This window comes from Ylistrum balloti, unplaced genomic scaffold (assembly GCF_031769215.1).
Source record: "Ylistrum balloti isolate Yb309-2 unplaced genomic scaffold, AGI_CSIRO_Ybal_v1 Utg369824, whole genome shotgun sequence".
Lineage (NCBI taxonomy): Eukaryota > Metazoa > Mollusca > Bivalvia > Pectinida > Pectinidae > Ylistrum > Ylistrum balloti.
The window spans coordinates 42,012-57,439 of NW_026781990.1; the positions used below are offsets into that span (position 1 = coordinate 42,012).

Here is a 15,428-nt window from a genome sequence, read left to right on the forward strand (position 1 = left end):
CAGAGGTTTAGGATGCGCCTTATGCGATATGACTACAGCATCGTGCATGTGCCCGGTAAATTACTGTATACCGCGGACGCTCTGTCCAGAGCCCCTTTGGATCAGCGAGGATCTGAGGAGGAGGAGTTTCAAAACAAAGTTGAAGCTTATGTTGACGTGTTTGTAAAATCATTATGAATTACTGTCAGGATGGTGGCCCGGATATGAACATCCTACGATCACCGTCTCCACTAGACCATACTGGCAGTTGAGGGAGGAACTTTCAGTGTGTCATGGTTTGCTTATGAGAGGAAGTAGACTTGTCATTCCTTCATCTATGAGAGCAGAAGTATTACAGAAACTACACGAGGGACACCAGGGCATTGTAAAGTGCCGTGAACGTGCCAAGAATTCTGTATGGTGGCCTGGTCTCAGCCGAGAGATCGAGGATATTGTTAAAACTTGTCCATCATGTCTTAAGCACAGGATAGAGAGACCAGAACCTCTCATGCCTACAGATTTCCCAGATCGTCCCTGGCAAAAATTGGGATCAGATCTTTTCTACTGGAAAGGAGTCAACTATCTACTGGTGATTGACTATTTCTCTAGGTACATAGAGATCGCTAAGCTGAGCTCCACAACATCAGAGGCGATAGTAACGCATCTCAAATCGATGTTCGCGCGACATGGAATACCAGAGACTATCATATCGGACAACGGTCCACAATACGCTAGTTCAACATTTCAGGACTTTGCGAAAGACTATGGATTCAATCACTCAACCAGTAGCCCTCATTAACCTCAAGGGAATGGGGAAGCTGAGAGAGGAGTTCAGACAATGAAACGTCTACTTAGTGGCTCTCAAGATCCATATCTAGCATTGCTAGCATATCGTGCTACGCCGTTACGGAACGGTTACAGTCCTTCCGAACTACTAATGGGCCGGAAGCTCCGTACAACTCTTCCTGAGAGTCCAGCTAATCTCTCTCCTAAGTGGCCAGATCTTGAGTATGTTCGAGACAAGGAACGGATAGATCGAACATCCCAAAGACACCACTTTGATCGATCACATCGCACAGTTCAACGTCCGGAACTACACCCTGGAGAAACAGTGTGGGTGAAGGGACCCGGTGGAGGGTTCAGTGGAACGATCACTAAGTCAATGAATGATCGCTCATACTTCGTCAGTACACCGTCAGGTCAGATTCGTCGGAACAGGTGACAGCTGGTCCAAGCTCCAGCTATGAGGGCGGACAACCCGCACACCAGTGCCGGATGCGGAGACCTTCCCAGTGATGTGAAGGAACCAAATGCAGAGACTATGTATAATACCCCAGTAAAGGCTCCAAAGCCAGCTGGGTCTCCAAAGTCAAAGACTGTGTCAAATGCATCTGTTCATGTCAGTAATAGTTCAGAGATAGGTGTAGGTTCTAGAAGTGATAACGTGATCACTACTCGCTCAGGCAGAGTCTCGGTAGCTCCAAACCGGATGGACTTGTGAACTTTAGATGATTGACTGTGTTAATTCCTAGATTTTAATTTTTTGAGTAGGTAGCTCTTGAAATGTGTTCATTGCAAAGACTGGTCAAAAGATAACTTCGAGACATTAATAATTTGAATAGCTTTATTGAGTTCATTACATTTAGTTAATGTTGTGAGATAATTCCACATTTCTCGTAGAATACCCAAAAAGGGGGATGTAGAGTTATGCGTAAATATGTACATGTACATGAAACAGACTATAGGTGGTACTTGTAAGCGCTATGCTGATACAGACTATAACCAGCCTCGCTCAGGGGGTTCCAGAGAAAATGGCTTCGATGTAAACACGCCGCATTTTGTTAATACAGTTTACAAACGAAGATCCAAGTGTTTGTCAAGTTTCAACCCACATAACAGCTGGCAATTTCGCCATATCGCCATATTTGATTCTCAAGAAGTCCCCTGCTCTGTAATTTCAAAACAAACTACAAATGATCTTCGTGTTTGAAAAAATACTAAATAAAAGACAATGTATAAGGTTGCGGCTATTTGAAGTAATATTATCAAACAGATCCATACCGTGGTGTTATACTCTCTGCCTATAATAATAATTTAATAATTTTACACCTTTCCGACACTCAGATTTCATAATTTCAGTGAAAATGTATTTTTATAAAGTTGTCAATTTCAGCATCAAAGTCATAAGTTCGTAAATAAAAGAAGGTTATCTCGAAATTGTAATTCGCACTATGTATAAATTTCTTTTGATAAATATTTCCAAAACATCGTGTTTATTCATAAAACATGAAAAAAATATATTCTCGGATGAAAATGCACTTGCAGAGACACAATTATGAAGAAAAATGCCATAAATTTGCAATTTTCTCCCGTTATATAGTTTTGGATGCAACTTTCCATCAGAAAATCGGATAGAGCTTTACTTGTTTCATATGTGTACCAAAAATCAGCTAATTCCATGTGGTGGAACATTCTCATATCGCCGCCTGAATGTGGTTGTAAATTGAAAGAAAAGGGGAAATTAGTAACAACCTTGTCTGAGACCCTATTATATAGCTTATTATATACAAACTTTTATATTGAATATCAGAGCGGATATTTTCATGACAGTTTTATGACGTGTAAAAAAAAAAAAAGTACTGTTTCCCCGTCTCGATCTTGATTACTTGAGAACCATTACGTGTGGAACGTATCAGATATCTCTGGCTCCTGGTTACATCGCCGAACATTTAAGTGATGACGGCGACTATGAGGTGTGGCTTTACCAGCACTCCCCAGACCTTCTCTGATGTCAAATACATTCTCGACACAAAAGCCAAACGAAATATAACGTTTGGATACGGTTCACCGTTTCACCCGATGTTGAGGCCCCAATAAAGGACTACTACTGCCAGTGCCCAGTTGGAGAGAGAACGATGGGAATGTGTGCGCACATCTCCAGTATCTTGTACTACCTTGGGTATTACAGGACGCTGGAAAACCCTCGACCATTACAACCAAATAGTTTTCCGTGCGGCAACAGATGTGGTATACACCTAAGTATACTGGTCAGGTAGTATAAATTTAGCCCGTGATACTGATACGGAATCTGGTTTTGTTAAGATTCCGGAATTCCAAATCCGGAGTCCGGCTTCGTTTGTAAATATTGTTAGTTACGTTATGTTGGTTTCCGGTTAATAAAATGGAGGGAAAACACGACACGTTGTTCGGATGCTGTTTTAATTTAAAGATGTACCAGCGGCAACCCTCGCACCCACAGCCAGCGAGTTATCCCCCGCCGTTGACCCAACATGGTGGAGAATCCCCTTTTCCGTATTTGTGGTAAACATTTTTCATATTTTTGACTGAAATTGACAGTCATTGTTGAGTCGTGTGATCATGAGTGTAAAAAGTATTCGCCACGTGGTTCCAGAATCTTACCTTCATGGATAACTTTTTGAGTGACGGTTTTCGATTCCGTTCCCATGTATATGATGATGATTGTGATGATATACTAAATGAAGATTTTTTACGGGAGAACACCATAAAAGAAAATTCTTTTAGACATTACACAGACACCGCCAAATTAAGGATGGATATATCCAATTGTCACATGAAAATGCGGGTAATTTCCTTACGGGGTTTCAATCATACGTGAGTCTATATTCGTTAGATGATCCTAAAAATGACAAGAGAGTGCCCCTGTTCCATCTTCTCCTACAAGGTCCAGCACGAACATGGTTTTCAACAAACAATTTGGGCACCAAATCATGGACATTAGTGCATGATTGTTTTAAGCAGAAATACTTAGATTTTTCGGCGTCTGATCCCTCTGTTATTAGAGACGAACAATTTTATGACAATGAATTTAAGCCCTCTGTACTGTATATGACCATAGAATTTATGAATCCGGAAAATGTTTGTTTGTTTACTAGTATATACCCTATTCCGGATAGTCCGGAATTGACTCTGTAATTAGGAGTGACGTATGGCGAATAAACGTGAACTGGAAGAAAAGTATCGCTGTTGTTATTCCCCACTCTCACAGCCACAACAAGCGAGAACACGATACATGGTGGAGAATCGAACTTATGACATACTTATGTTTGGTGAGATTTCATGATGAACTGTATTATTGCGGCCTACATTACTTTATGAACATAAATTTCCCTGATGGAACGAAATGACCTAGTTCCCAGTTCGCGCCATACACGTGCACTGTGTTAGATTCGCGCTCCTGCGAAGAGACAATGCATGCTACAAACCCATACCATACTGTACCTAACTGTGATCAAATTCCTCGTCCAGGATGGCAATCGTTCGATGACGACTTCAGCCCATTTACATCCACAGATGTTCGGAAAGTGCTTTTCCCACCTAATCCAACGAAACCATGTAATTTGCAATCACAGGAGAGGCCTAATGGGCCTACGTCTACGACAAACATTTCTCCTGCGGTATTATCGGTTTGTCCAATTCAAATTCCGAAATTCCATGGCTATCCAAATGAGGACGCTCACAAATTTTTGCATGACTTTGAAGCTTACATGACTTTTCAGGGGCTAGATGTGACATCGCAAGCAAATATCCCGAAAATGGTTTCAGCCTTTTCTTTGCATTTAACCGGACCAGCTTACACGTGGTATCAGGGGCTAGATCAGTTGTGTAAGGCATCATGGAACACTCTGAAATAGAATTCAATTCCATATACGTCAAACCCTGCCCTTCCAATGTATATGTGGAGACCCGTACATTTAATGATTTAAAGCTGTCTCCTGGGATGTGCATTGAGGACTTTTATTCATCAATACTGAAAGTTGGAAACAAACTTGGCAAGTCTTCTATGGACATGTTAGCAAGATTTACTGATGGCTTACCTGCCATGCTCCAATTCTTTGTTAATTCTGGTAAGCCAAGCACACTAGAAGAAGCATACCAAAGTGCTCGACTTGGGGATTCCTTTGGTTACCGATCACAGGCCTTACCATTACCTGTAAATGCTGTGAAGAAGTCGCCAGAACCCTGTGTTTCAGAAATGCAAGCCAAAATAGATTTGTTGGAGATGAAATTATCCAAGCTAGAAACGACAGCTTTTTCTTGCCAGGATCAAGCTCAACCTGTAAGCAGAGTTCAAAGGACAAACAAAGTGGTATGTTTTAAGTGTCAGGGTCAAGGTCATACCAAACGTAACTGTTCCTGTGCTGAAATTAACGACAGTCAACCAGACACGGTGTGTCAATTGTGTCAACAGCATGGACATGCAGCGTCAGATTGTGTAACTGTCCATCATCCACAGACTGGTCCATGGCCATGTGGTACCGGTGAAGAAGAAACCCAGAGGGGTACACAACCGCCTTGTCAGTCTTCGGGAAACTTCCCCGGCCCCGGCGCTCACTGACGCGGACGTCCAGGGAGGGGCAAGCCATAATAGTGCGTCGTCATAGAGACTTAGCTCCCAAGAGGTGGGACAATATTCGTGCCAACAGTCTTAGTACGGACAGTGATGATGACTCTGATGGAGAGACTGACTTAAGTTTTGGTTGTGAACCAAAGGTCAATCATTTGAACAATACTGATAATGAAATTTCTAGTGAATTTAGCACCGATAGTGACAGTGAAGACATGAAAGTTGAAAAGTCTCAATTTTTGTTTTTACCTGTGAAAATACAGCATGTAAAGGTCAATGCTTTACTCGACAGTGGTAGTTCTATTAATTTAATGTCAAAGCAGTTATTTGCCTCATTACCACAATCCTGTTGTAGCTATATTTCATATGTAAGAAATAATGCTGAATGTATTACAGTAGCTGATGGTCAGAAAGTTCAAATTTTAGGTACATCAAAGGTCAAGGTCAGCACTGCTTATGGTAAACACAGAATATTTACATATATTTTGGAGAATACATCACACCCACTGATTCTGGGTACTAGCTATCTCGTGTCAAAGGGAATAGTGTTAGATTTTAAGAATGAGACCATTACCAGTAGTACTTATTCCATCAGGAATAAAAACATTGTACACCTGAGTCCAAACTCAGAATCAGTCATTTTTGGGAAATTACCTGACTCCGTACCAGTAGGTACTCAAGGGTTATCTACCATGAGTAAGTGTTTATCACAATTCGACTGTTTATCAGCTAGAGCTGTGGTAACTGTACATAATTTGCATAAAATTCCTGTTAAAGTCATTAACTTAACATATAATGTTGTGAGTATACCAAGAAATACTGTTATACCGCGTTCCGGATCCTTTTGTTTGAGTATTAGTCTATGCCGCGCAAAGCATTGTGGGTTGTTGAATAAATGGTTTTGAAGTAATGGCGGTCTCTGTGTCATGCTGTCATGTTCATGTTGTAAATACACAACATATCTGGCGACGAGGAATATTCGAACCCACGCGATGAATGAATGACTGTATCAACACTGTGTGAACAACGCCAGGACGTCAGAAAAAAAACTGTCAAGCGGTGAGCTAAAGTGTTTGAAGCGGTGTCGTTGCTATATTCCCCCCTCACTGTAAAACCACGTGGCCGTGGGAAAATTTACTTCTGTGCACCATTTTACTCTATAGTTCAATCATGGCAGGAAAAATCGGTCGTATGGACATGTTCCACAGTTCCATTGAAACATGTGATAGCTACAGTGAACGCCTAGAGCAATATTTTATTTGTAACGGCATAAAAAACAAACAGAAAGTACTGGCATTACCGAGTTTGGTGGGTGGGTCAACATATTCGCTGTTGCGTGGATTGACAGCACCAGAGAAGCCAGCTACAAAAGCCTATGACGTGTTAGTAGGAACTCTTAAGAACCATTTGAACCCGAAACCATTAGTCATGGCAGAACGTTTTCGGTTCCATAAACGGGAACAACGAGAAGGTGAAAATATCCGTGAATATTTGGCAGCAATTAGGAAATTGTGAATTCGCTGACAACCTGAACGACGCATTACGAGATCGTTTGGTATGTGGCTTGCGTTCTGAACAAATACAGAAACGGCTATTATCAGAGGCCACATTGACATTCCATGAACTTAACCTACTTAGGGTCCAAATGAGATGACGTCAGAGATCACGTGATTCAGAGACCAGTCTTCACTTGATTCAGTTTACAACGGATTTTTCACCTCCTACGATTACATCGTTTTTCTACTGGTTGATCAATTTTACCTCACGTAACAGGCCAACTTACGTTCACTTTTTTGGTGTGTTTTTCAACACGTGTGCGACACATGGTCGCTTTGTTGTGACTGTTTTGGTTCAGTGCACCAAGGTCGTCTCGTGAACTGTCTACGTCATGGCTGACCTTCTGGCACCGCCTCATATCACCATTTCTGGTGAAAATAACTCGACCATTTCTGGTCAAAATCTCCCCATTTCTGGGGCTAACTCCGATCCCGGAGCGGTATTTCTACCAACCTCATCGAGGCTCACCTCGTTTACGACCGAAGCAACGATCACTAATATTGATGGCCGCCATTTTGATGGACCTTCGTCTCAAAATCGATGCATATCTAATGAGCGAGACTCAGCGAGAGCTCCATATGCAAATGAGCCGGGCGCGAGATCAAACATGGCGGCGTCCATACACCGAGGACACATGGACACAGACAACGCTTTTCGCCAACAATTACTGGCGCAAAATCAATCTATGCTGCGGCTTCTCACTCAATTAAGCGCAGGTTCCACACACTCTGTGCCTCCGTACCCAAACCAACCGGCCGCGACGGTTACATCGCCGGACAATTTTAGTGATTTGCTGTCAGAGGCCGGTTCCGGCTCGGACTTAGGTTCTAGACCACCGGCATCTTTTACAACTCAGGAACGATCTGTTCAGGAAGTCAGTTCTGATGAAGAGGAACCTCATGACGACTTCGACACTCACCATTTTTTAAAAGAATTGGACGACCAGTTCTCTCGGAACTCGGATTCATCATCAAAAGTCAACGCCGGCTTGGCTAAAATTGTGACAGACGGCTTCAAACGCCACCTGGATCACAAACAACGGAAGGAACTGCTTCAAAAACATCTGTGTCCCGAAAACTGTACGTCGTTGACAGTACCAAAGATCAATACCAGCATCATGTCAACTTTGAAAAACGCCAATAAAAACAGGGACAATGGCCTCAGACTAACACAGACCTACATCTGCGGGGCAATGTATCCCTTGATACATCTTACAAACATTTTAACTCAAGGGAGCAAGGGGCTTTCCCCATCAGCTATCAAAGATTGCCTCATGCTGGCTCACGACACATTCCGCCTTTTACAGGTTAGATTTAGTGATGTTACTTTTCGCCGACGTCAAGCGCTCAAACCCTTTCTTCATCCAGATTATAAAGCCCTATGTGACAGCACTGAACCACCTACTCAATGGCTCCTAGGGGATGACCTGGAAAACAAAATTAAAGAACTGTCAGATGCCCAACGCATCAGTAAAAAACTGGAGAAGCCCAGAAATACACACCACAGGTATTCACCATATCGGGGCCCTAGTTATGGCGGCACTTCATACCGTTGGGGGTCACAACTACCCGGAACGAGTCCCAGACGAGGTGGGCATTCTAGTCACTACAGCCAACGACAAATTCCTCAATCCAAGGGAAATCGAGGCGGGGGTCAACACCGCAGCCATACAGCTCCTTTTTTAGGAGATCGCCAGAAATTCCGGAAGAAGGAATGACAATGAACAATGAACCCCTAAATGTAAGTGAAATCTTATCACATCTCAACAACCGACCCGATAACTTCATTGCTGGCAAAGTCAAATATCACATGGACGCTTGGCAAAAAATCACGTCCGATCGCTGGTTGTTAACTCAACTTCACGGATATGCCATTGAATTTTCTACCACTCCCGTTCAACATTCATGTCCCCGTAGCCTAAAATTTTCTGCAGAAGAGCGGGCATTTGTTGACGATCAAGTCAACACTCTGTTACATAAGCAAGTCATTGAGTCAGTGGCCCCATCCAATAGAACAGATTCAGAGTTCATTTCCACTATTTTTCTTAGGCCTAAGAAAGATGGGTCATATCGCCTCATTCTCAACCTGAAGAAACTAAATGACGATGTGGAACATGTACATTTCGAAATGGTAACGCTCAAATCAGCCATTACGCTCATGACACGGAACTGTTGGTTTGCATCCATAGACCTCAAAGATGCTTACTACTCAATCCCAATTTGTGATTCAGATAAACAATTTTTGAGATTTTTATGGAACAATCATTGTTACCAATTTTCGTGCCTTCCGTTTGGATTGAGCTCAGCTCCGCGCATCTTCACAAAGGTTATGAAACCTGTATTTTCCACCCTTCGGAAACGTAGCCATGCTAATGTGGCTTACATCGATGACACCCTTTTATCGGCTACCACAGCAGATGCATGTCGGTCAAATGTCATGGACATAATTCAACTTCTCGACTCACTGGGACTAACTGTTCACCAGGAAAAATCTGTGATAATACCGACTCAGGAAATCGTGTTTTTAGGGTTCCTCCTGAACTCTCAGTCCATGACAATCCGCCTGACAATTGAGAAAGCGTGCGACGTTAAGTTAGTGTGTCAAAAGATACTTCACCATCATGAACACTCCATTCGTGATATCGCAAGATTAGTAGGGAAACTTGTCGCATGTGAGCCAGCTGTACCACATGCAGCTCTCTTCTACAAACCTTTAGAGTACCGCTAAAGGTAATTTTGAAGCGTTAATGACACTGTCGAGATTAACACGCCAAACACTTTCATGGTGGATAGACAATATAACAACAAGTGAGAAACCTGTCCATCGAGGACAGCCTGACATTTCTCTCGAATCAGATAGTTCCGGTTCCGGCTGGGGCGGAGTAGTTCGCGACGACCCATCACTACAAACTGGTGGACATTGGTCATATATAGAACAATCCAAACATATCAATTACCTTGAATTATTGGCCGCATTCTTAACGCTCCAATGTTTCTGCGGTGACAAGTCGGCAGTGCATGTCTCCCTTTATCTTGATAATACTGTGGCCGTGAACTATATTAACAATATGGGTGGCAAAAAACCTGAATTATCACAATTGACTCGTGATATATGGTTATGGAGTATCCGACGTAATATCTGGCTATCGGCTTGCCACCTTCCAGGATCTCAGAACACTCGCGCCGATAACCTGTCCCGCAAACTATCAGATGACATGGAATGGCATCTGGCGGCAGATATTTTTGAGGATCTTTGCCTACGGTTTAACAGACCGTGTGTAGACCTCTTCGCTACAAGAGTCAATACCCAGGTTAACTCCTACGTCTCCTATCTACCCGACCCTACTGCGATAGCCATAGGTGCTTTTACAATACCTTGGTCAAATTTTCATATGTGCTATGCCTTCCCTCCTTTCAGTGTGCTCGGACGGGTCCTACAGAAAGTGGAGGAGGAGGAGACGCCAGACATTCTACTAGTAGCACCACTGTGGACCACACAACCTTGGTTCCCAGCCCTCCTTCGACTACTCATCGACAACCCAGTGATACTTCCCAACAGCAGGCCGATTTTACACCTGATCAACAAACCCGGAGCTATTCACCCTCTGCAGAACTTGAGACTGATTGCCTGCAGGTTATCCGGGAAAGTCTCCAAAAACGAGGAGTTTCACAGAAGTCTGCAAACACTATCATCTCCGCTTGGAGGGAATCAACTAAAAAGCAATATGGGGTCCATTTCCGCAAATGGATGTCATTTTGTAGTGGGAGACAGACTGATCCACTTTGTCCATCTATCTCAGTGTTTTTAGACTTTCTACAAGAAATGTTTGACAGACACTTGAGCTATAGCTCAATTAATACCGCCAAATCATGTGTTAACTCTCTGTTGGAAATAGCAGGGACACAAAACTGCATTTCTAACAATCTGGTGAAGCGTTTCATGAAAGGAATTTTCCAACAACGCCCAGCTTTACCTCGATATCCAGCTACGTGGAGTTTCTGTAGTATTAGACTTTCTGGAAACTTTAAACCCTGTACATAGTATCTCTTTCCGCTTATTATCTTACAAACTGTTAATGTTGTTAGCTATATTGACTGGCCAACGTTGCCAGACTTTTCATTTATTGGATATAAGAGACATCAGTGTTACAGCAGATAGTGCTCAACCCGTGTTTTCTCAACCACTAAAACAAACACGGCCAGGACATCACCTGGAACCAATTTTGTTACCTGCATTTCCGCAGGATCACAGGTTGTGCATTGTGAAAACCTTAACAGCATATCTGGCAAGAACAAAACCGCTCCGTGATAACCACACACAACTATTTCTCTCGATAATTGCACCACACAAACCAGTATGTAAACAAACACTTGCTAACTGGATAAAAAATGTGCTGGTTTTGTCAGGGATAGATGTGTCAGTGTACAAACCCCACAGTACCAGGAGTGCATCCACATCAGCAGCACATGCTGCCAGTGTCCCCATCAGCACTATTTTGCGGACAGCTGGATGGTCAAATGACAGTGTGTTTTTCCGTTTCTACCAACGTACAATTGACACTTCGACAAGTACAGTTAAGACTACCAATCTAGCCACGGCAGTCCTACAACAACACATGTCTAGTTCATGAGTGTATATAAACTTTACCTTTGCTTTGTTCATGTAACCTGAAATTATGATGTGGACAGCAAAATACACATTGTAACAAAATTCCTTTTGTTGGTTTTTACTTCATATCCAATAGCTGCACATGAATATTCAGCTCTGAAATCTCATTTGGACCCTAAGTAGGTTAAGTTCATGGAATTGGAAATTAAATGAGCTTTCTTCCGAAAGGGTTCAATTGCCCAGCCCATTTATTCACATATCAAATCCCTCCCCTCATGGAGTTATCCTGAATATTCATTTGCTTATATTACCTGCTCTAAAGACTGAATCACGTGATCTCTGACGTCATCTCAATTGAACCCTAAGTAGAAGGTAAGTTCATGGAATTATACTCAAATTTCACTTTCGGAAGAAAGCTCATTTAATTTCCAATTAGATACTGCCTGTGAAATATCGTTGGCAATGGAGACAGCCGCACGGGACGCTAGTGAATTACGCTCAGGAGGTGCAGCAACTGTCCATTAAGTTTCTACGAAATATGTGAAACGAAATCCCAAGGTTAACAGTCAGGAAAAGAAGAAATGTTTTCGCTGCAATGCTACATCGCACCATCGTAACCAATGTTATTTGAAGGATAAGGAGTGTTTTAACTCTCACAGAACCGGACACTGTAGGAAAGTCTGTAAGCAGAAAAAGGACAGTAAGGTTCATATGATTACTGACGATGAGGACGATGAGGATTGCATCGCATCCCTGGAAGTGATGTCAGTGGAGAAATCTAAACATGACGCGATTATGTTAAAGCCAAAGCTAAATGGTGTAGAGGTGAGCATGGAGTTGGATACTGGCGCAGCGGTTTCAGTTATGTCAAAGAAGGCTTATGAAAATCACTTTCCTGGTAAATTGAAAACTCTGACACATACTGATGTGTGTTTGAAGACATATTCTGGTGAGAAACTCCAGCCATTAGGTGTTGCTAAGGTGAAGGTTGAGTACAAGGACCAATGTAAAACCTTACCCATATATGTAGTACAGAAAGGTGGACCAACACTATTTGTATATCTATTACTATATCGCCGACCAGGTTAAACCACCTACCCAAATGCAAACTATCTTGGACAAGTAGAAGGATGTATTTGGAGATGACTTTGGAATGGTAAAAGGGGTCAAGGCCAAACTTAATCTCAAGAGTGAGTCAACGCCTAAGTTTTGTAAGCCGAGGCCAGTCCCATATGCTATTCGACCGAAAGTAGAGGCCGAGATTGATAGTCTTGTTGAGAGTGGTATATTGATCAAAGTGAACGATAGCGAATGGGCAACTCCGATTGTACCCGTGGTGAAGAAATCCGGGAAAATACGCCTATGCAGTGACTTCAAGGTCACCGTAAACCCAGTCCTAGAGATAGATCAATATCCTTTAGCACGAATCGAGGATATCTTCGCAGCACTCGCTGGAGGGAAGCACTACACTAAGTTGGATCTTCGGCAAGCTTACCTTCAAATGGAGGTTGATGAAGACTCTCGTCATATGTTGACAATCAACACAGAAAAGGGCCTGTGCCAATTTAACCGGCTTGTATATGTTATCGCCTCAGCGCCAGCGATTTGGCAAAGAACAATGGACACAATATTACAGGGCATACCAGGGGTAAGATGTATCATAGACGACATGATCATCACAGGCAAAACCACTGCAGAACATTTGCAAAATGTGAGTTCTGTGTTAGAGCGACTCCAACAGTACAACCTGAGGGCAAACTTGGAAAAATGCGAGTTTTTCAAGAACCGTGTTTCCTTCTGTGGACATGAAATTGACAGCAAGGGACTACACAAGACACAAGAGAAGATCGAGGCCGTGTTAAAGGCTCCTGAACCGACAAATGTGACAGAATTGCGATCCTTTCTGGGTATCGTCAACTATTATGGACGTTTCATGAAGAACCTCTCCGCAACACTCCACCCTCATAAACTGTTACAGAAGGACTGCAAGTGGGAGTGGAATGAGGAATGTCGAAACGCGTTTGAGAAGATCAAGCTTGTGGTAACATCGAAGGAAGTCCTCACACACTACGATCCTACACTGCCACTGAGAGTGGCAAGTGACACCTTTCCAAAAGGCTTGGGAGCCGTGCTCTCTCATGTAATGGCTGACGGAAGTGAGCGGCCTATCGCCTACACCTCGCGTTCCCTGAATCAAGCGGAAAAGAACTATGCGCAAATTGACAAGGAGGCTTTAGGAATAGTATGGGCAGAGAAACGATTTCACATATACTTATTTGGACGTCATTTCACCATGATAACGGATCATCAGCCGTTACTATCCATCTTCAATCCTCGGAAAGGGATATCCACAACATCAGCGGCACGACTCCAGAGATATGCGTTATTTCTCTCGGGATATGATTATACTATCGAATATAAGAATACGAAAAGACATGGCAACGCGGATAGTCTTTCACGTATGCCAGTGAAGTCCACAGCAAATGAACCCGAAGTGGAGGAACTAGATGCTGTAGCATTGTTGAACTTGTCGCAGTTTGAGACACTTCCAGTTACTCATGACCAAGTGAGACGCGACACACTTCGAGACCCGACATTGTCATCAGTGTACGGATGTGTAATGTCTGGTTGGAATCTTTTTTTTTTTTTTTTTTAAGTTTAGAAAAATATTTATTCCCTCAGCAATTAATTTGGAGGAGGCTGCCAGGGTTGAGGAGCCCTGGGATCAGCCTCCGTACAGATAAGTGCCATCATGCAGGATGCCTCTCATTCATCATACAAACACACTTCCATGTAGACACTTACATGTAGCCATTAGAAACAATAAATATTTTGGTTAACCTAATTTAAATAGACAGACATAACAAGTAGAAATATTTACATAAACAACAAAACATGGTAAACAAGCAGGACAGACATACAAATAGGTTGTACAGGTGACATTCTAGACAAGAGATATCAAACAGATAGACTAGATAATAGACATAAAACAAACAAAAACAAGAAAAACAGTGTAACATAGTACAGTGCTAAAAAAAATGTGATACTTATCTATTTTGATTTTTTTTTAGGAAAGGAACAGGAGTGTTGACTATCATTACTAAGTAAGCAGCTTTTGAGAGAATTATGTGTGAGGATTAGATTCTAATAGAGTTGACCACTTTCTCCAAAAGGTTTTAAATTTCTCGAATTCATTTTGATTTTTCGATATATACGTTTGCACTTGATAAGTTTCCTTAATCTCATTTAAAAGTGCAAGTATAGATAAGCTACTTTTAAGACATTTTGTTTTATATATATAATATTTAATGATTAAACTTATCAGATTGTCAACTGCATCCTTTGTTTTATCATTGCTTAAGAAACCAAAAAGGAAAGATTTCTTATTTAATATAAAGTTAATACGAAAAATCTGAGACAGTCTCTCAAAGCTAAGTAACAGTCGTATCACCTCTTGACAATCCCATAAAATGTGTTCAATTGTTTCTCTATTTGTTTTACATAATGAACATAATGAGGTATCAGATAAACCCATTTTAAACAACACAGAGTTGGTAGTCAAAATGTGGTGATAAATTTTATATTGAAACCATTGAAATTTGGTATTTTTAGTGACTTTAAAAGGAAGTATGTAGATTTGTTTCCATGTGTCATCATTAATATCGTAGTTAATCCATTTTAATTTACCTGTGGGTGTGACATTATTTTTACTTAAAACATCATACATGTCTCTGGCTCCCTTCTTACTTTTTAGGATAATTTCTAAACTTAATGGAATATAAGGGTATTTTATAGATACGTGTTCATTATTTTGTTGGTATTTGTGTAGTGCTTTTGCTATTACTGATGTGATTCCATGATACTTTAGAAAGTAGCACCTAATATTATATTTATGTTT

General features: G+C 41.8%; 2 protein-coding genes across 2 annotated transcripts; both read left to right on the forward strand.

Moving 5' to 3' along the window:
• Positions 1–283: 283 nt before the first annotated feature.
• On the forward strand, positions 284–778 carry LOC132545089 (uncharacterized protein K02A2.6-like). The gene has a single exon (XM_060208756.1). The coding sequence runs from the start codon at positions 284–286 to the stop codon at positions 776–778; it is 495 nt and encodes a 164-aa protein (XP_060064739.1).
• Positions 779–9,668: 8,890 nt separating this feature from the next.
• LOC132545090 (uncharacterized) lies at positions 9,669–10,730 on the forward strand. The gene has a single exon (XM_060208758.1). It carries the CDS (start codon positions 9,669–9,671, stop codon positions 10,728–10,730), a length of 1,062 nt encoding a protein of 353 aa, XP_060064741.1.
• The last annotated feature ends 4,698 nt before the right edge of the window (positions 10,731–15,428 follow it).